Source organism: Rhineura floridana, chromosome 6, assembly GCF_030035675.1.
Source record: "Rhineura floridana isolate rRhiFlo1 chromosome 6, rRhiFlo1.hap2, whole genome shotgun sequence".
NCBI lineage: Eukaryota > Metazoa > Chordata > Lepidosauria > Squamata > Rhineuridae > Rhineura > Rhineura floridana.
Genome location: NC_084485.1, coordinates 77,748,819 through 77,771,024, shown reverse-complemented (window position 1 = coordinate 77,771,024; position 22,206 = coordinate 77,748,819). Strand labels below are relative to the sequence as shown.

At 40.3% G+C, this 22,206-nt stretch overlaps 1 protein-coding gene across 4 annotated transcripts in view; it reads left to right on the top strand.

Moving 5' to 3' along the window:
• Positions 1-21,375, top strand: part of PSMA5 (proteasome 20S subunit alpha 5) — a 39,483-nt gene extending 18,108 nt beyond the window's left edge. The window contains exons 1-10 of one of the 4 annotated variants that reach the window (XM_061632542.1): positions 4,179-4,423; positions 6,548-6,614; positions 9,413-9,539; positions 10,984-11,051; positions 12,374-12,481; positions 12,590-12,648; positions 15,935-16,037; positions 17,347-17,433; positions 19,560-19,644; positions 21,098-21,375. In XM_061632542.1, the coding sequence (XP_061488526.1) occupies positions 4,395-4,423; positions 6,548-6,614; positions 9,413-9,539; positions 10,984-11,051; positions 12,374-12,481; positions 12,590-12,648; positions 15,935-16,037; positions 17,347-17,433; positions 19,560-19,644; positions 21,098-21,153 (789 nt within the window). In that variant the 5' untranslated portion in view covers positions 4,179-4,394 and the 3' untranslated portion in view covers positions 21,154-21,375. Of the gene's footprint in view, positions 1-4,178; positions 4,424-4,489; positions 4,784-6,547; positions 6,615-9,412; positions 9,540-10,983; positions 11,052-12,373; positions 12,482-12,589; positions 12,649-15,934; positions 16,038-17,346; positions 17,434-19,559; positions 19,645-21,097 lie in introns of those variants that run through there. The other 3 variants (XM_061632544.1, XM_061632545.1, XM_061632543.1) reach the window with 3 other exon arrangements.
• Positions 21,376-22,206: the final 831 nt, after the last annotated feature.

Genomic DNA, 22,206 nt, shown 5'->3' with positions numbered 1-22,206 from the left:
ATAATCAATTGGCTCCATTAGTATAATAAAACTTTAACAATGCTTTAGATGTTTTCTTTGCATTTATTGTAACTGATTTTATGTGATAGCTATGGCTACCTGATGATTGGAAAGTGAATCCCAAATATTTGAATTAATTCACTTGGTCAATTGATCTCCCATTTAGTATCCATTGGTATTTTGTTCTTTTATTGCTAAACAGCATTACCTTAGTTTTTTGGTAGTTTATGTCCAGACGTTCTGACTGGCAATACTGGGCTATACCTCTTAATAATTTCTTTAGCCCTATTGGAGTCTTTGATAATAAGGTCAAATCATCGGCATATAAAAGGGCATTTCTTGGGGCATTATGCTGCTTTCAAGTCAATGTATGCCACACAGAAAAGACCCCCTTTTCTATGCACGTATTTATCAATGATATGCTGTAACACTAATATGTGATCCAAAACAGATCTTTTTGGTCTAAATCCTGCTTGTTCTTGACTCAGTATATCTATTTGTTCTACCCAAGTAATCAATTTGTTAAATAGGTGGGCAGCATATAGCTTACTAATAACATTTAACAGGCTAATTGGTCTATAATTTTCTGGGTCTCCCGGCGAACCTTTCTTAAAGATGGGCACTACTGTCGCCATTCCCCAATCATCTGGTACTATCATCGTTGAATCAATATAGGATAATAATGATGCTAATACAGGGGCCCACCATTCAGCATTATTTTTATAAACTTCGGAGGGAACATTATCTGGGCCAGGTGCTTTATTAGGTTTTAGATTCTTGATCAGTTCAAATATTTCCTCCTGTGATACTGGTGTCCATTTTGGAAGTACATTCAGTAGTGAGTATTCATATATCCCCTCTTCTTCTGGGCTATGGTATAATTTTGTAAAATGCTTCTCCCATACTTTTGATGGAATGTTACAATTAAAGTGGGAGTGTGATTTCGGCCAATAAGATCCTTGAGGGACTCCACTTTCTACAGCCCTCCATTGGGAGAACTGTCCGTTTATTCCTACTCTCTGCTTTCTGCTTCTTAACCAATTCCTTATCCACAAGAGGACCTCTCCTCTTATTCCATGACTGCTAAGCTTCCTCAGAAGTCTTTGGTGAGGTACCTTGTCAAACGCTTTTTGAAAGTCTAAGTACACTATGCTCACTGGATCACCTCTATCTATATGCTTGTTGACACTCTCAAAGAATTCTAATAGGTTACTGAGACAGGACTTTCCCTTGCAGAAGCCATGCTGGCTCTGCTTCAGCAAGGCTTGTTCTTCTATGTGCTTAGTTAATCTAGCTTTAATAATACTTTCTACCAGTTTTCCAGGGACAGAAGTTAAGCAAACTGGCCTGTAATTTCCGGGATCCCCTCTGGATCCCTTTTTGAATATTGGCATTACATTTGCCACTTTCCAGTCCTCAGGCACGGAGGAGGACCTGAGGGACAAGTTACATATTTTAGTTAGCAGATCAGCAATTTCACCTTTGAGTTCTTTGAGAACTCTCGGGTGGATGCCATCCAGACCTGGTGATTTGTCAGTTTTTATATTGTCCATTAAGCCTAGAACTTCCTCTCTCGTTACCACTATTTGTCTCAGTTCCTCAGAATCCCTTCCTGCAAATGTTAGTTCAGGTTCAGGGATCTGTCCTATATCTTCCAGTGTGAAGACAGATGCAAAGAATTCATTTAGCTTCTCTGCATTCTCCTTATCGTTCTTTAGTACACCTTTGACTCCCTTATCATCCAAGGGTCCAATCGCCTCCCTAGATGGTCTCCTGCTTTTAATGTATTTATAGAATTTTTTGTTGTTGGTTTTTATGTTCTTAGCAATGTGCTCCTCAAATTCTTTTTTAGCATCCCTTATTGTCTTCTTGCATTTCTTTTGCCAGAGTTTGTGTTCTTTTTCATTTTCTTCATTCGGACAAGACTTCCATTTTCTGAAGGAAGACTTTTTGCCTCTAAGAGCTTCCTTGCCTTTGCTCATTAACCATGCTGGCATCTTCTTGGCCCTGGCGGTACCTTTTCTGATCTGCGGTATGCACTCCAGTTGCGCTTCTAATATAGTGCTTTTAAACAACTTCCAAGCATTTTTGAATGATGTGACCCTCTAGACTTTGTTTTTCAGCTTTCGTTTTACCAATCCCCTCATTTTTGTGAAGTTTCCTCTTTTGAAGTCAAATGTGACCGTGTTGGATTTTCTTGGCAATTGGCCAGTTACATGTATGTTCAATTTAATAGCACTATGGTCACTGCTCCCAATCGGTTCAACAACACTTACATCTTGCACCAGGTCCCGGTCCCCACTGAGGATTAAATCCAGGGTTGCTGTCCCTCTGGTCGGTTCCATGACCAACTAGTCTAGGGAATAGTCATTTAGAATATCTAGAAATTTTGCTTCTTTGTCATGACTGGAACACATATGCAGCCAGTCTATGTCTGGGTAGTTGAAGTCACCCATTACTACCACATTTCCTAGTTTGGATACTTCCTCAATTTCATATCTCATCTCCAGGTCTCCCTGAGCATTTTGATCAGGGGGACGATAGATCGTTCCCAGTATTAAATGCCTCCTGGGGCATGGTATCACCACCCACAACGATTCTGTGGAGGAGTCCGCCTCTTTGGGGGTTTCGAGCTTGCTGGATTCAATGCCTTCTTTCACGTATAGAGCGACTCCACCACCAATACGTCCTTCCCTGTCCTTCTGATATAGTTTATATCCAGGGATAACCGTATCCCACTGGTTTTCTCCATTCCACCAGGTCTCCGTTATGCTCACTATATCAATGCTCTTCTCTAAGACCAAGCACTCCAGTTCTCCCATCTTGGTTCGCAGGCTCCTAGCATTAGCGTACAGGCACTTGTAAGCAGTGTCTCTCTTCAAGTGTCTTTGGCACTTGTGGTTTGGCCTGTGGTAATTTTGCCCTTCTGAATGTATATCCTGTGCCCCTGCTCTCACAATGCCTACTTCTAGGCCTACCCCTTTTAAAATTTCATCATTTCTTTGGTTTTTATCCCAGGGTGGAGGTTTATTCTGAACCGGACCTTTCTCAGCTCCTGTCGGGTTTCCCCCCTCAGTCAGTTTAAAAGCTGCTCTGCCACCTTTTTAATTTTAAGTGCCAGCAGTCTGGTTCCATTCTGGTTCAAGTGCAGCTAGCAGCCAACAGCATATGGAAGGATGGCACATAGGGATAAGATGGTCAGGGGCATTTTAAAGTCAGTCCTTTGTTCTACTACTGGTCTTCTCTACCACACCCATCAAATCTGGAGATTTTTCAATGAACTATGGGGCTGGCCCTTGAATTGGACACTCATGCTCTAGACTAGAGAGTACACCTTCTTTGATTCCCAAGTATTCTCCCTTTCTGATGCCCACCCTTTACTCTGGTATTTTTGCCTTGCCTTTCAGCCTGTTCATCCTGCTATCTGTCGACCAAACCACCAACTACTGCTTGCCCCTTTATTATGACTGCTTCCTGACATGCTTCATACACAGAGCTGTGGATCCTTCAGCTGCACACAGTCCCAGAATCACAATGAATCCGAGTATGCTATTATAGCTGGGCAGATGTGCATGGGGGGGCATCCAGGGTTGGTAGACTATCTCAGTGTGACACAACATCTGAATAAGTAGAATACATGGATATAGTCCCAGTTTCACTCGTAGGCATCTTAAGCTAAAAGACATTAGAAAGCAGGGTTGGGATTGGGAAACACCTCCGGCTGGAAATCGAGAGATTAGTTGTATTGCTATTTTATGGTATATTTGCATTTTTACTTATTTGTTAATCGTTCTGGGACTTTTTCTGTAAAAAGCGATCAATTAAATTCATCATCGCGCGCCTTTGCAAGACGAAATTGACAGTTCTAAGATGGATGAATTTATTGATTTCCCTCAACACAAGGTAGTTTGTGTTGACTGGATATATTGTGTATATTAATACTTTCCCGAAAAAGAGCGATCCGTGCCACACTAGAGTTGCGATAGGGCTAATCAATCCAATACTGCCCGCTTCGCCTTCCTTCACCGCTCTTATTGCGCCTCCCCATCTGCTCCGACTTCTTGTTCTTTGATTTTTCCCCATCTGGCGAATACAAGGAAGGGCGGGCCTTAGACCATGGCAACTATTACCCAATCAACGGTTGGTACGAGTATTCCCAGGACCAATTGCACGATGGCATTGTAAGATCCCGCTTCAGAGCAGTATTGGTCAGTAAGACGCAGCGTGAACTGCGTGGAGTCCGACGCATGCGAGGTGCATAGTGGGTTGTGAAACCGGGTGCTGTGCTGACAGGGCCGCAGCCATCCCCGACCTAGAGTGGGGACTCGAAGTCAGACCTGCAGATTCCGCCCCTCGTGTGCATTCTTTTTTTTCCCAGTGCTGCCACCAACAACATGTTTCTCACTCGCTCTGAGTACGACAGGTGAGTGTGGACAGGATAAAAGGGAGCGCGGCCTGTTCTTGGTCGGGGGCTGAGTCACTGCGGGCGGCCTGTTAGTCTGATTCAATCAGCAGATCCCTGCGGAAGGGGATAAAGGCGCCTTCTCTCTCCTCCTCCTCCTCACCTTCTTCTGGTGTAAGGATCCTTAGACGAAGGAGTGCAAGTGCCCTCTATCTTGCTTGAGAGACTGAATCGCTTTGGCGTGACTTCCTGCAGAAAGTCTTGAGAAATGTTAAATAACGTACCTGGTGTAAAGAGGTGATCACAGAAGGTGTTTATAGGCTTCTGCTGCAAATCTTTTGCATCATCATGGTCGCTTGGAGGCGAGTCCAGCTGAAATTGGTGAGGTTTGAGTAGAGGTAGTTAGGCTTCTCATCTTGTGCCGCTCAGCAGAAGCCAATCGAAGCACTAAGTCACAGGCTGAGTAAAACAGCACCCTTCTCCTTTTCTGGCAATCTGTGTTTCCTTTTTCCCCAGCCAGGTGGAAGACAATCTGGTTTATGAAAGCAAAATTGGAACAGTCTGTTTTCTGAGAGTAATATAGTGGCCACTTGAATAAGAGAATGAATGATTCTTTAAGCTCATTAAGCACAACTTTTAAATTATTTTTTCCTTACAATGTAGGCCAATCACAACAAGTCTGTAGTTCCTGTGTGTGTGTTTCCAGAGCTCCAGTTTGCCTTAAATATGCATGTGCATTGACTGGCAAAAAAACACATGAGTTATGAAAGGGCTTGTGTTTCTTTAGTTATTTGCTATTTATGTATTTACCAGTTAACCTGGTATTTTATTGCTGGCAAAGCTTTAAATTGTTCCAGGCCATCACAGACAGAGCTCAAGTATATTGTGAAAGGTAGTATTGTGTTATCTGAAGTACTGTATAGGCAAGGCCTCAGCAAGTTTCCTTAGTCATAGTGATGAGTCTTCAAGCTTTTGCTTTTGTTTTCAGTTACACTGAATTGAACAAATCTTCTGAATGATTCATCACACTCAATCAACTGAAGCTAAACAACGCTTCAGTACTGACTATACCAACCTAGAATTGTCTATGTATATAAAGCGATAAATAGTAAAATTAACTTTTGAAGAAAGTTTCAAATGAACTTGTAGCATCCTAGATAACATTAATAATAAAAATAACTACCAATTGAACATTGCCAAGTACTTAGGGAATGACGCTGTCAAGATCCTATTTGTAGGTACACTTTAAAAAGTTGCATCATACATTTAGTTTTAGCTAATGTTTTGCTGTATTTTAAGACTCTCAGTTGCTAAATGCTGGCCTAGGCCAGCTTCATAGTTGTTTCTGGAAAATAGGCTGGGCTTGACAAATCTGTAGGATGAAATTAGTTGGAAGGCACTTCAGCTACTCACTGTGTTTCTGAGGGATGTTAATGGACTCTAGTTTTAGTGCTGATGGGGTAGTTCTGTACCCAGAATATTTGTGTTTATAGAAATCATAACTGACTTTATAGGATTCACATTGCAGTTAAAACCCACACAGGTTGGTTTTTTTGGTAGATGCATAAACATGGTTGTAGCTTTTTTTCCACAACAAAATGATTATCTAGAATGTAAAGTATGAAGTGTTCCTCAAGCTGTATAGGATATCAACACTGCTGTGGTATCTTCTTAGAAAACCTTCCTGTGGAATTTGTATCAGATTCTTACTGAGGAATTAATAGGGATGTACTTCCTCCCCCCATCTGCCATTGTTTATTTTATTATGTGAGGTGACTAGCCACTTTCTTAATCAAAACTAATCAGCAGTGATGGGTTTGTAAACTGTGGTGCAAGCATCAACACATATAGTGCATTATTTTGTTAACAACAAAATAAAATTTCACTAGATGTAGATTTGTAATTGAGTAACAGATAGTGCTGAGTAACAGATATGCACCTATACACCTGCCCATTGATGGAAAGAAACATGCCTAGTTCTTGTCTCTTATTTACAGGGCTTGGCACCATTTAGTTCTTTTAAGTAAACTTCCTGACACTGCCAAGTTCTTGTTTTTTTTAAGGCTGTGATCCTAGGAACACCTAGCTCTGAGTTAGTACACTTAGGATTATGCTATGAATTTGACTTTTTTCTTTCAATTGTAGGGGTGTGAACACTTTTTCTCCAGAGGGAAGATTATTCCAGGTGGAATATGCCATTGAAGCTATAAAGGTACAATAAGCATTTGAGTCTATTCTGTAAATAAGAGTGGGTTCAGATTGAGGTGTACAATTTGAACAATATTATCCGAACCTTGTGCTACTTGTTTGGAGCACAGAAGTTGAAATAGCACAGACTATGAGCAGCCATGATTGTTCTTTTTTTTTTCTTGTTGTGCCTTACCTGGTATTCTTTAATAGCATTCAGCTGTATATGACAAGAATTTTTGTAAGAGTTAATGACATTAAGACTGTCATTTCATACATATCCAAGAAGGAAACAAATCTCATTTAACTCAGTGGAGCTTATTTCCAAGTGGATATGCATAGGGATAGCACTGTATGTCAAATAATCGAGTTAATGCCTGTGCACCTTTGATGTAACTATTTCTGTACACAATATATCTGAATTAAATGGGTACTTTTTTCTACCATGCTTTGCATGCAACTCTGTAAAAAAATTAATTAGTAATTAATGTCGCTTCTGTGAGCTGAAGAGCAGATAGAATCAAACTTGCTTTATCTGAGCTTGATATGGTAACTGTAGCTATTCTGGGTCCCTTAGTTCCTGCAGTGGTGGACTGGGAATTTTGTGCTCTGGGCCTTGGACTCAGTACATTATTTTTGTGAGGGTGTATTAAATCAGGACACTGCATTTGTACAGGTTAAGTATTCCACTTTTAATCTTAAATATACCCCCATGATTAAAGAGGATTGATTATGGTAGTGACAGCTTGAGCCTTTGAGAGTCCAGCAGGGCTCCCTGCAGCCAGATCAAGTGTTAGTCTTTGCAATCCACTTGCCTTCAAACACTGTTCTCAGTTCATTACTATAGAACAATATTGCCTGAGTGTTTTTTATTGTGCTATTTTGCAGTTAGGACAGAGAACTTAATTTGTCATATCAATAGGGAGCTTATCTCAGATAAGCCACTGTTTTCTATCTTACTTAAACATATTTGTATAAAATATTGCATTGTTTGATGTAATTATAATCTCTTGGAGTAAGCTTAATGACCAGTACACATTTACTTTTTTCGGTGAATGGTTAAATATAGTTGTGAGAACTGGGTGCCTGTCTTGGAGCCATTTCTGTGATGGTGAATGTACACCTTGGAACACTGCAACAGTTGGAATCTTGGCTCACCTGTTAAGTTGGTTGTATGAGTAGATGGCTCTTGTGGAAACTTTGGGTTGTATCCTACAAAGTCGTCATATTAGCACAAGGACTTCCACTTGCACAACAGAACCTCCCTGCACACACTGCAGAGCGTTGAGAGGGAACCCCCAGAACAGATTTGGAGGATGTGCAGGGGGAGGAGAGGGAGGGGAAGTGCTGTTGCACAAGTGGAAGTCCTTGCACTAATGCAACAACTTTGTTGGATACAACTCTTTGACATTTTTTATTACACTTGCCATGGTGGCTGTGCCAATGCTGTATGGCTAGTGAAATGAGGGATGAGCCTTCCTCATGGATTTAAAGCAGCAGAGGTGGGTGATTATTATCCTGACAGTGGTGTGGTGATTCCTGACTCCTCCCTAGTTTGCCTCGGAGCAGGAAACCTGCAAGCTTTCCATTTGCTTTTTGTGCAAGGCACCCCCCCCCCAAGTGCCAAAGTTACCACACTTCCTACCTGCCTTTCCCAAAGTGGGAAGCTTGCTTGTAAACACTCAGGCATTTCCACCCAGCACCATCGAAGCTCCACAAAGGTAAGGAGAAGGAACCACGTGGGTACAATTGTTTGGCTTGGTAAGCAAGGCCGGTTAAAAATTGTGTGTTCCTGCTATGTGTTAAGAGAGGAGGTTTGTTTCTCTCTCTATGCATGGGAGAATGCTAAGCATTATTTGAAGATTTAAAGAACTTTATGAAAGCATATGCACGATAATAAGTATTTGAACCATTGTTTCATATTTATAATGCTTGACTTCAGAAAATGCACTTTTGCCCATGAGTAAATATCTCTTTAAAAAAGGCACAATTTTTTAAAACAAAGCATTGATTTTTGTCCACCATGGGGAAAAAGATTGTCAAACAAAGGCTGAACTAGACCTAGTTTTCATATAGTGTGTTCAAACTCATATAATTTGTCCTCCAGCTAATAGCCATTTGGTTGGACTTAAGCTGTTAATGGAGTTAGCTTGTTTGTGGATACAGCAGTACAAGTTACTTCTCAGTTACTTTTTGAAATTGCAAGGTGTCATGTTCAAACTTCTTCTGAAGTGTAAAGTGTAAAATCATAAGTCAAGAAATAATTTGTGATCTGAAAAGGGATATTACTAAATAAGGGGCACTATCAGACTACTGTTAACAGAGATTTGCTTCTTACTTTCTTGTAACTGCTCTATTTAAAGTTTTTTGGAAGATGGTATAACAAGGCTGTTCATAACAACACATTAAAATACAATAAATACAGGAGCAACAAAGTCTCAATAAACTAAACACCATGCTATAAATGGCTACCAAAGACCTGGGAGAAATTTTTACGAAATGCTGAAAACAAAGAATAGTAGGCACTTGCCTTATCTCACAGAGGAGGTTGCATCATAGGCTGGACACCACAAAAGAAAAAGCCCTCCTCCTGTTGTCACTTGATGCACCTCCACAGGCTGAAGTTCTACCAGGAGTTCATCATTTGAAGATCTTACTGCCTGGAGAGGCCTATATTTGTAGATAAAGCAGGTATATAATTTCTTCTGATATATTGGTTCTGATTATCACAGTGATGTAGATTAAGCTATATAGACCAGATACACTAAATATCAAAGGTGGCTGTTGTTGGTTATGTTTTCATCTTTCATTTTTTTAAAAAAGCTTGGTTCCACAGCAATTGGAATTCAAACATCAGAAGGGGTTTGCCTGGCTGTGGAGAAGAGGATCACCTCTCCACTTATGGAACCCAGCAGTATTGAGAAAATTGTAGAAATAGATTCTCATATAGGTAAGACTAATGAAATCTTACAAATTTATACAGTAAAATGTATAGTGTAATTGCAGCATGTACACTAATAAAAGCTTTCCTCTGCAGGTCTTAATGAGAAATTATCCTGTAATGCACACTACAGGATTATGTGCAGACTTTATTTGGTGGGGAATTAATCTTTAATAGTGACCAGTAGTCACTGGTTTTCCAGGCTCTAGGCCAGCAGGACATAGTTTCAGAAGTAGGAAGCAGCAGCTGTAACTTGCTTCTGGTTGACCTCACTGGTGAAAGCTTGTCCCCAAAATTAGATCTTGGAGGGCAGGGAATTGTAATGTAAACGCTTGATCCACAGCCAGCTTCTGTGTTGGAAGGTCACTGATTGGATCACTAATGTTAGCCTGTTCTCTGAGCTGGAGACAGTTTCTTGCATAGGCATGCACAGACCCCAATTGAAAACTTTGGCTTAATCTTGAAGACTTTATTTTCTGTATATCTTCCTTTCCTTGTATTTAACACTAATATAATTTTGTCAGTATTGACTTTCCCTAGTGCAGTATTAATATTTCCTTGTTCATAGGCAGAAGACTTTGTTTAGGCTGTCTTTGTGATTTTTATCAACTCTGAACATGTAATATTAGTATTTTGAAATTCCTTGTAACAAAACGATGACTAGCACACTACTCTGTAGAATCTATATTTGTGATGATTTACTTCTAGCACACCTTCCTCATGGACATGGAATGAACTCTATGTTTAAAATGGGCTGTGTCTTGCTCCTGAGGGGCTCCTGAGTTTTAAAAAACTTAAATGCCCCTTTATTGTTAGGAAGCTGAAACATTCCATGTAGAGTGTGGTTTGCCATCATAGGGTGGTATTCAACTAGCATGTCCCATCAGCGCAAGGATTTCCGACTCTCTCCCCCTATGTGCACCTTGCTCTGTCCCCAAATCTGCTCCAGAGGGTTGGGGGAACCCCTAGAACAGATTCAGTGGGTGCGGTGGGAGGATAGGGGGAGAACTTTACACAAGCCGAAATCCATGTGCTGGTGAAACATTCATGTAGCGCCACATTGGATTCAACCCTCAATCTCTTACTTTTCTTCTGTTAGCTAATCCAGAAAAAATAGGCAGTGCCAATCCAGGAGCCTTGGTCTCTTGTTCAGATTCCAGAAGCATGGAAAAAAATGTTGATTGAAGCATGTGGGAGCGATGAAGGGGCTAGTTTACATGCTGCTTTGCTCTGTGATAATTCCTTACACCAGTATCGGAATTACAGGTTTTTGCAGGATGGCATTTCACTGTATAATTGGTTTGTTTTCTTTTATCTGTTTACCTTTGAGCGATAACCTTTGTATGGTGTAGGGACTGTATGTCTCTTGGGAAATTGAAACATTTTTAACTCATTGGAAATTGGGCCAACAGCTGATTGATGATTAATGCTTGTGTATCTCATCTCTTTCCAGGCTGTGCAATGAGTGGTTTAATAGCTGATGCAAAGACATTAATTGACAAAGCAAGGGTTGAGACACAGGTAACATTTAAGTGCTGATCTATGTTGAGTCTCTCCCTGCTTCCCTCCTACTCTTTTTGTTAATGTTGGTCATTTTCTACCAAAAGAAATACATCAATAGAGCTTAATAGAGAGTAATTTGAAGCTCCGTCCAGATCTAAAGAATAAGCAAAACTCAAGATTGCTTTGGAAAGGTCAGAATAGGGTTCACTTGTTCTTCCTAGATTAATATCTGTTTATTTTATTTACCTTGAATATTAGAAAAGCCTGAGATGTAACAGAGTACCTTCTCGTGTTTTTAGAAAAATCATATTCAAGCTGTAGGAAGTAGGTGCCCTCTGAAGCAAATCATCATTACTTCTTGTCCTCTTTGTAACTTTGAGGATTCTGCTCATTAGGGGAGTATGTTTTAAATGGAATAATTTGTTCCAGTCAGTGTACTCCATAATTTTTCTAGGCTAGCTGTGTAAAGCCTTTTTTTGGAGTTCAAGAAAATTGACAGGCTTTAAGTTCCCCTAACTGCATAGGAGCCACTCTTCTGTGAGTGGCTTCTGTGTGACTAGAATAATGTTTAAATGATCTAACTACAGGATGCTGGGATTGGGTCATTTTAAGCCCCAGCCTATATGGGAGCTGCTTTTGGAAAAGTGGCTCCTTGTGGCTAGAGAGACATTTAAAAGAATCGTAAGTATGTATTGGAAATGTTGTGGAGTATCTCATCATGGTCAAATGGTTGGACTATATATGATACATAGCTGTTGTAACAGGAATGGCCAACAGGTGGCCCATGAACCACATTTAAGTTTTTGCCCCAATTCCTTATGGCTTTGTCATGGCATCACAAAGAAATTGGCATGTGAAATTTTTATGTGGTTCTTCCTACCTGTCAAGCACCCCTACCAATATGGAGGTAATCTCATTTTGCTCTGGCAGGGGTGTCTGTCAACTCAGAGATGGTACATCATAGATAGCCTTTGACTTGCACATGTTCTATGGGGAAAGGGACTGTCTAGACCAAAAGCCAGTATGTGAGGCCTCAAGTAGTGCATAATGGGAAAAGGTGCCCCCACAGCACCCTGAAGTGTCCTCCCAGGATTGGGGCTGGAGAGCCTTCCAGGTTTTTCAGCTTTGCGGGCTGATGTGCTGAGCCCTCTTTGGCCAAGCTGCTTGCATAGTTGTTGGCCCAGCCTATCTAGTCCTTCAAGCTGAAGACATCGGCTGCTACTCAATAGCAGTAAGTCTTTATTTGGTTTGTTCTCTCTGTGTGTGTGTGCGCGCACGCACTCGCACATTCTTATGAAAAGGGGTGCAAAGATCAAGCTGCTCTTTTTTGTTTGTTTTAGAATCATTGGTTTACATACAATGAAATCATGACCGTAGAGAGTGTGACACAGGCAGTGTCAAACTTAGCTTTACAGTTTGGGGAAGAAGATGCTGATCCAGGTGCTATGGTGAGTAGGTGCTTGTGCAAATTATAGTCCAAATTTATATATTTGGAAGTTGATTTAATCTGTTTATTTAGCCATTAAAGTCTTGATCCTTCTGTGATTATGTTCCAGTCAAGACCATTTGGTGTGGCGCTGCTCTTTGGAGGAGTCGATGAAAAGGGACCTCAGCTGTAAGTTGCCCTTTGCTTCTTCACTCTGTTCTGTGTATGTCAAGTGTAGAGTGTCTACCTGAAATCCACTTTGTTAGAGAATGGGACCACCTTAGAACTCTGCAAAAACCTGCAGGCTGTACTGGTAAATAAGTAGTGAGACATTGGATTGATGATGTTAATTGATTCAGAATATTGCAGCAGCATCCCAGCCCTATTACACTAGCATCTGTCACAATAACTAAAGTTTGAGTAGTGGCAAAATGCTTACTATCCAGCACAGAAATTATAAACTGCAATATTGTGGACACAGAGTTGGATACTACTTGCCTGTAAGTTGTTCTAAAGATTGTTTTTATTCAGTGTAGAACCAACTATAATGTTATAACCGAAGTATTTCTGATACAGCGCAGTAACTTGTTATGGTGGAAGTGCGATTGACAGGCAACGTATTTGTCACAGTCAATTTTGGCTACCATATGCCAGTGTGGTGTAGTGGTTAAGGTGTTGGATTACGACCTGGGAGACCAGGGTTCGAATCCCCACATAGCCATAAAGCTCACTGGGTGACCTTGAGCCAGTCACTGCCTCTCAGCCTCATGAAAACCCTATTCATAGGGTCGCCATAAGTCGGAATCGACTTGAAGGCAGTACACACACATGCCATTGTAGATATGCCTTTTAAGTTTGGGGTGTAAGGCAAGCCCATTTTCTTTTTGGAGATTTGTGCTCACAGCTTCCTAGGTGACACTGTTTATTCAGAATGTGACACTTGCATAAATCCCAAATGTTTGAACATGTAAAAGTTCAGATTGAATAGGGGAGTGTGCAAATAATCTTTTCATATGGACTAGCAGAGCTGCTAGTAATATAATATCTGTAGTCTGCTGTGGCATTCCTTAGGTGGGGTTAGGAGAGGACTTGTAACCAGAAGCTCTGTATACTTCAAAGCTCCAAGCTCTCTTTAAAGGAGCAACAAGCGTTCCTGAATCTTGTGTGAGTGAGAGAGTGGGGAAACTGAAGGGCTACATGAACCAAAACATTGAGTTAGGGGGGAGGTTTGCAACCTAAACTTGCAGGAAAGTTCATTGAAACCTTTTTTTCATTAAAGCCAATATGCACCTCTCTCAAGCCTGCACTCAAGGATATTTGCATATGCAAAGCAATATTGCTAGTAATACTTGTAAATATCATGAAAGAAATATATAAAATAATTATAATTTCAGATTCTCTTTCACTAGTCCCGTTAAGCAGACATCTCAGTACTTCTATATTTTCTTTCATCAATCAGTTTGTTTGCTGATAGTCTTTCTATTAGTGCAAGAAACACAAATAATGCCTTGTATAAGCAAAATACACTTGAGGAGCACATGCCAAAATAGTTACCTATTTGGTTTGTAATAAAACTTGCATTTTTTGCAGTCTTGTCTCTCCCCCATCCACCCCCATTCTCTTTGTCATCCTTTGCCTCATTCCCCATCACAATAAGCACTATTAGCATTATATTTTATGCCAGGTCTTTCTTTGGGGGTCAAGATGCCATTTCTGTTCTTGTTTTTTAATTGTGTAAGGATCATGAACTGTTAAAGTCAATAGTCCATTTTGTCAGCTGCTAAAATGGAATGAATTATTTCAGGAATATAAGGGCAGTTGTTTGGATTTTGAAATCGCCTCCATGAAATTTCAATTTTTTTCTCCCATTGAGTTTTATAATGAGAGAGACTCCATAGTCCCTAAGGAAACGTTAGTCCACACAATTAATCATTGATTTAGTTCTTGTTCTGCCACTTCATGTTCTGTCCGTCACTTCATTTAACTTGTTTGGGGACATCCACTGAGGCCTTTCATGAATATCCAGGAAGTTTAAAATGTTCACCCATGGGTTTGTTAGTATTGTTGTTCTTTTTCTGGATATCTGGTCTTTCTTCCTTTTAAACAGGAACCAGTCTGGCTTATGTAGATTGTTTCTGTACTCTTGACAAGATTTTATATAACTGTTCATAGAACTCTGGCTGCATTAGAACCTTGAATGTTGCAAATAATTGCAGGAGCCAAGATCTGTAACTTCCTTTTCATTATAAAACCTGATGGAGGAGAGAGAAAGGTATCATTTCAAGATGAAACTTTCCCTAAGGCAGCTCCTTTAATGCTCATATGCCACTGCTGTTTATTCAATTTCAGCATCTGATTTAGTCCTATGAAAGCTCATACTCTTAAGTTACGTCTGTGATTGATTATTCAAAAAAGGAATGACTTTATAGCACCTTAAAAAATAACTTGATTCTGAACCTGAAGATGGCATTTAGTGTGTGCATTTATTTCCAATACATGCATTTGACATAAGGGATGAGAACCTGGGTTCCCTGGCATTTTCTCCAGATACATGTGGTTGGATCCAAAATATCCCATATGTGATCAGAACGCATTTCGCTCACCTGTTTATATGTGACATGCTGATTTGGAGACCTCCCCAACCCTGAGGAGTGGCTATTTGCAGGAGGATGAAGTGCTGGAACAGGGCCAGTAAAACCCAATTTATGTGCAGAACACCATACTATATTTTCTAGATCCAAGTAATTTAACATAGATTATATAATTGTAATGATTTAACACTTTGGCTGCTATGCACACACATAACTGGTTTGCACATAACACTAAACTATAAGGCTATTTGAGCCCAGGTAAAGCCTTGGGCTGAAGCATTCTTCTTTCCTCCTGCTGAATGGCCAGGAAGAGGAATAAACTAGAATTCTGTTTCACTTTCCCTTACTCCTCACTTGTTTTGTACAAATGAGGAGGCATGGTATAAAATCAACCCTAAAACTATAGGGTTTTTAACAGAGCTTGGAAAAGTTACTTTTTTGAACTACAACTCCCATCAGGCCAATCCAGTGGCCATGCTGGCTGGGGATGATGGGAGTCGTAGTTTAAAAAAGTAACTTTTCCAAGCTCTGGTTTTTAATAACCCATTTGAAGTTGGCTTGTTCTAAGGTTGACTAGAGTTGATTTCCAACCACAATTCCTTGTTCATGCATAGCAAGCCAGAAAGTGAGGAAAGTGAAATTGAATCTTGGTGGGTTCCCCCCTCATCCTGGCCATGTGGGAAGAAGAGGGCTCAAGCCCAAGGTATTGCTCAAGCTCACAGTGACTGGTGCATGTAATGCTACATCACTGTTCCTGCCACAAGAGATCAACCTTGTAGACTCCCCTCTTAATCCTATAACTGTACTGTTTTACTGTATCTCTTTTAGTGAACTTTCTTGTCACATTAATTTTTTGGTCATCCCCATTGTCTCTTCTTGTGTAGGTTTCACATGGACCCTTCTGGGACATTTGTACAGTGTGATGCAAGAGCAATTGGATCAGCTTCAGAAGGAGCACAAAGCTCCTTGCAAGAAGTTTATCACAAGGTAATAGGATGAAATTTGAAAATCATATCCTAGTTTGTTTGTTGGCCCAATAAAATACTCTTTACTATAGTTCCCTGGTGGGAGAACAGAAGTATTGGGGACAAGAATGACAAGAAGAACTGTTTGGTGATTGACACATAGTCCCTAATCTTTTTGTTAAAGTGTCATAAAATAGCTGTTTCATGAGGGAAGCTAGTTTTCAGAACATTGAAATGAAATCTGTGTGCCATTAGATTGGATAGCTGCAATACTTATTGTTAGAGAATGTGTGCTCTGGTCCTTTAAGAACTGAACGCCTGCTGGGAGAGCCAGGTGGGGTCAGTGAGTTGCTCTGCAGAGGAGCTCCTCTGCTTTTAACCAAATAAAAAGTAACAAGTACAAGGAACTCAAGGTTTTGTATAAGTAAGTAAAGATTCCTTATAAGTAGCACAAACAAATGACCAATAGTAATAAGCAATTGCAAAAAAACCCCCCAAACCCTGTTCCAGTTGTCTTCACTGAAGCAGTGAGGAGATGCGTCCAAAGAGAATCAGACTTCAGTTCCACCTTCTGGTACTTGCTGTAATGGAAGTGCAGCTGGTGGGGTATTGCTTTGCAGAGCTGAGGACCACCAGTGTCCTCAGCTGAGTGAGGGAATGAAGTAGTCACAAGAGGGTGCCCAGCACTTATCTAGCCCAGCATAGTCTCCTTCTGACATTTCCTGGGTAGTGGTGGTTGCTACTCCAGTATGAGAAAACAAAGTCTTTTTGAAGCCCTCACTTGCATTCCAATGAGAGAGAGACCTCTTTTATCAGCTTCTGTTAACCTACTGCCTTGTAACTCTAATTAGGGTAGCATTCCAAAGTGGAAGCAGCTGCTGTCTCCAGAGCTGCAGTAAGGTGAGCCTTGGAGCTCCTACATTTCCCTTCTCTGTGGATACAAAGACTAAGTTTTAGACTTGGACATAAAAGGAAAGCAATAAAGCAAAATAATATCAGGTTTGAGCTGTAGTGCACTATTTTTAATAACTGAAGTCTACTTCTTTCAGTTATAAAGTTATTTTCATAATAGTGAGTTGTAGCTATGTATGGACAAAAAGTTCTATGAATATTTCTCAAACAAAGGATTAGCAACTATTTCTATTCATCTCTTCACTTTACACTGCTGTGTAGAGCAGTGATTCTATTTAACCATTCATATACACTTTTACCAGAAAAAGCAGGCAAATTTTGCACGCAAATGGCTTACTAATGGAGACAGTCTCTACATGGAGATTAAAGCAGTCGTCATGTGTGCACCAACCCTTAACTTTCTTAACTTCTCTTTACAGTCAATGACACTGAAAGAAGCAATCAAGTCATCCCTTATCATTCTAAAACAGGTTATGGAAGAAAAACTGAATGCAACTAACATTGAGGTGTGTATTTTACTCTCTTGGTAAAGGCTAGTGTTTCCCACCAATAACCAGAGTATGGGAGTGGCAATCCTGTACACACTTACCTGGGAGTAAGTCCCATTGAACCCAATTGAACTTACTTCTGAGTAGACACGTATTGGATTGCAACCTCAGTCCCTTAGCTAAGGCCTGGTTCTTCATAGTTCTGCATATCTTTACATCTTTGAAAATCTCATACGTACCATAGTTGGTTTGATAGTTAGGCTCTTCTTTAGCGCTGAAGAGGCTTTAGTCCTGGCATCTTCTTGCTCAAATGGTAACAGCCATAACTTCATTCCCAACTTTTTACCATCTTGGTACCTTTTGAGAGGCTCTTTAGAGTTGGTAATGCCTTGGTGTTTTTCTCCATTTCTAAAACTGAAATTTATAGTCACTTGAGATCATTGAAAGCCCTGATTAAACTGTTGTGGGCTTCTGGAAATGCATTTTTGGGTTGCTTTTTTGAAAGTACAACAGACCTCAGAAGATAGTTAAGGTCTTCTGCAAAACTCCACTGCTGCAGTTTCTATAGTGAGGACTTCTAGCAAAAGTCTAATACTGTCCAGGGAACATGCCTGTTTGTTATCATGGCTTTTTCTTTGAAAAAGAGGTTTCCCTTGCTCAGCAGAACTTTCTTGGCACATGTTAGATGGAATGAAAATTGCATTACTTTCAGGGCTTTCTATGTTAAGATCTGGAGCAATGTCAGATCGCTTAATGCATCTCTGTACCAAGGAGCAAATTCTGTGTGAAATGAGGGGAAATCTTCAGGCTGAGAAGCAAGAGGTATGATTTGGGATGCATGATCCAGAGAACTCTATAGGCATAGAAATCTAAATGTGAAAGTTTCTCCACCTGAAGACATTCATGCTAAGATGTAGATGCTGGAAGGCAGGGTAGGGGAAAGCCATGCAACAGCAGAGGCGGAGACACAGCACTTTTTACACACTTTGCCCCTTTATGTGAGTAATGTGTTATGGTGGTTCCTAAGTTTCTAGCATTATAAGAGGGGGTGAAAAACTTACCTATTCATTGTATCTGCACTATGCAGATGTTTAAAGTCTCGGCCTCCCCCCACCCCTTTAGTATTTTTTATTCTCTAAATTAAAAAGTCCCAAATGTGTTAACTTTTCCTCATAAAGAAGGTGATCCTTATGTGTAACTTGGATAGGAGCAGCTACTATCCAAGTGACGCATAAGGAGCACCTTCTTTGTTTTTAAAGGTAGTTTTGTGGACTAGAACGTTATTTCAGTTACTCACAAATTACTTAAAAAAATTAAGTATAGTGTTACAAGTGTGAATTAGAAGTCATGGGCAAATCAAGATTTGAACCAGAATTAACTAGACATGTCACTGTCTGTTCCTCTCCAGAATATGAATTACAGTTGTTATTACATTATTTTCTGCCACCATGTCCAGATGGGGGAAGGCCATAGCTCACTAGTAGAACATCTGCTTTGCATGCAGATGATACCAGGCTCAATCCCCAGGTCACCAGGTGGGGCTGGGAATGTCTATCTGAATTTCTGGAGAGCTGCTGCCAGTCAGTGTAGACAGTACTGAGTTAGATGGACCAATGGCTTGACTCAGTAATAAGGCAGCTTGCTATGTTCCTAGATAGTTTTTAAGAGCAGCTTGCAAATCATCTAAAATCAAGAGACGTTAATATAATAAAATCTTAATAGCAATAATTAAGATTGCAACCTAATCAAATTACTAAACCTTTGAAATGGAAACCAGTAATAATACTGATTAAAATATAATCTCTCAGCTGTCAAGCATACACTATTTTTTAAAAAAAATTCAGATCCAGCAGTACACAGATTGCACACCTGAATAATAAGAGAAGTGTGGCCTCCATCCAGAACAGGGGAGCTAACAACTCCCAGATAAGCCAGTACCCCTCCCCTCATTAGCATATTCATCTTGTCTCGGTGGTACTTCAGCTTATTTGCCATAGTCCAGTGCCTCACCACCTTCAGGCAAACAGAACATGCACATCCTAAGATGGCTTCACTGAAAGAGAGAAACAGCTGGGTGTTGTTGGGATTCTCATGACATTATACCCCAAATTCTCCCAGCAGTTTTCTTATAATTTTTTAAAAAGCATAGAGACAGGATTGGGCCCTACAGGACCCTAAAACACCAGAACAAGAGGATCTCAACATCATCTTCTGGAATCCTTCCACCAGGTAGGAGCAGAACCACGACAAAATCATTTTTCCAACTCCCTGCTTATGCAAGTGACCACAAAGGATATCATCGCTGATAGCTTTGAAAGCTACTGATTGTCCAAGTAAATTAACAACTTCACATTTGCTCTTTCTGTCTTTCAGCATAGGTTGTCTTCAAGACTGGTCAAGGCAGTTTCTGTTGCAAAACTGGGCTTGAAATTAGTTAATAATAACAGTTAATTGGTTTCAGCCAGAATTGGAGTTACACCACCATCACTCATCTTCAAAGGGTTATTGGAGGCTTGTTAGTAATTATTTCTATAGCACTTAAATGGAGCACGGCACAGAAGTAAAAAATGTTATCTTCCCACAGCCATCCAATTTTATAATTCATTTTAAAAATGAGCATGCTTCTTTGTGCAATTACTGAGATAATGGGTTGTATTCAACAAAGTCCTACTCAGAGTAGATCCACTGAAATTAATGAACCCAAGTTAGTCATGTCTATTCACTTCAATGGGTCTACTCTGAGTAGAACTAGTATAGAATACTGCCCAATGTGCTTAAAGTGCTCCACATACTATATACATATTAGGCAGTGGTGGCATTATAAAAAAGCTGTGTGTTTCATCTTCATTGTTTGTCTTCTGTGCCATCTGGCCTACCAGTATTTGGAAACTTTCGGTTGTATCCATCACTGTTGTTCTGCTTGTGCAACAGACTTCCACTTGTGCAGTAGGACTCCTCCCCCCCATTCCCCTGCACCCCCTTGCATCCTACAAATGTGCTCCAGAGGTTTGGAGGACCCTCTAGAGCAGATTGGAGGGGCATACAGAGAAGAGAGGGAGAGGAAGTCCTGTTGCACAAACAGAACTCATGCACACAGCATAGATCACACCCCTTTGATAACACAACCAAACAAAGCCCATCTGATTTGTTTACATGTGTGTAAAAAAATAGGAGCCAAGCTCTTCAGTCTCTTGATTATGCTTTGGTTGATACATTCTTAAGGAACTGCACCGTCTTTGTGTGCTGGAGATCACTGCCTCTCCTTTAAGATGATGATGGTGAGTGTGAACCAGGTGCTCTATGTGAGCACCCAGTTGTGTGGAAGTTCAGTTCACATGATGCTTCCCCCCTCTGTTTTGAGGGGAGAGGAGTTACAAAGACTAGATTCAAATGACCTTTGAGAAATGGGTTGAAGAATAAAATTATGTTCACCCTAAGAAAGAAGAAGCTGAATCCAAGCATGTTGGTTCTGCCTCTACCATATACAAATATATATTATATTACAAGTTTCAGATAGCTTTTTCAGGAATTTGATTTGTGTTAGGCTGGAATAGTCCACGAGCCAAAAGAGTTAGACAGTCCAATAGTGACACCTGTTTCATGTGCAGTGATCTGTCTGCTGTATCTAGTGCTCTTCCTAATGTGTATAGGCATATGTAACCCTCTTTCTCTGTCCTTGCAGCTTGCAACAGTGCAACCTGGAAAGAAATTCCATATGTACACAAAAGAAGAACTTGAAGATGTCATCAAAGATATTTGATGAGGGAGAGAACCTCTCCAAATGCCTCATTCCCTGATCACAGCAAACTGACTCTTCAGTTTTTTTCCAGTGCCCGTAACTTTATTTCAGCAGCACGTATGGCTGCTCTTAAACAAGGCTCAAAGATTTTTTTACAGTTTCTGTACATAAAAAAGATCTTCAACAAGAGGAAACTAGAATAAATCATTTTGTTACTCTTATGCCGCCATTTCTTCTATAATAAAAGTTCTGGGGTTGTAGGAACAGTTCACATTCATGCTGGGCCAAAATAGACATATCAGGGGGACAAAAAGAGGGTGGAAGTGCAATTTCCCAATACACATTCAGGGCTCCCTTCTCCGGCGCCTGACTTTCAGAGTCAGACTCTCGGCCACTTCATTTGGCTGCTGCTGCTTCAACTCCATTTTTTAAAAATCAAATCAGCTTTCATCCTAGCAACAGTGACCAACATCACTGATCAGAGCAGTGAGCCATTGTGAGTAAGGTATGCTTTCGTGGCACATTTTAGCTCTGCCACCTTGTGCCTTTTTCACACTGAAAGATTGCATCTGAGCATGCGGCAGAGTTAAACTATTACATCTATGATCATTTATACTGTCCACTCCAGTTAAGACTGCTGTATGGTACATTATTTATGTGGGGCAATTGTTTGTGCCTGGTGTTTTTCTAATCTAATTTTACTAACTGTGCTTGAGCTATCATCCTTTTCTTGGCAGCATTGGTAGTAATCAAACTCTCAGACCTGTTGTGGCCTTCAAAAGCGCTTCTGGAGTTCCCATTTCTTGACATCCAAATGGTACAGCTCCCTCGTGTGGAACATATTAACTTAACAAGTTAACAAAATTCAGTTGTTAGTGAATTGATCTAGTCTTTCACTTAGCTTAATTATCAAGAGCCTTTTGTAGTTAAATTAAAACAACCAGATTTGAATCTTTTTTTGGGGGGGGGGCGGTGTTGTATATTCCCATGGAAGAAGATATATTTCTGTTCTAGATAAGAAATGAATTTTAGCCAAGCAGGCCTGCTGATTT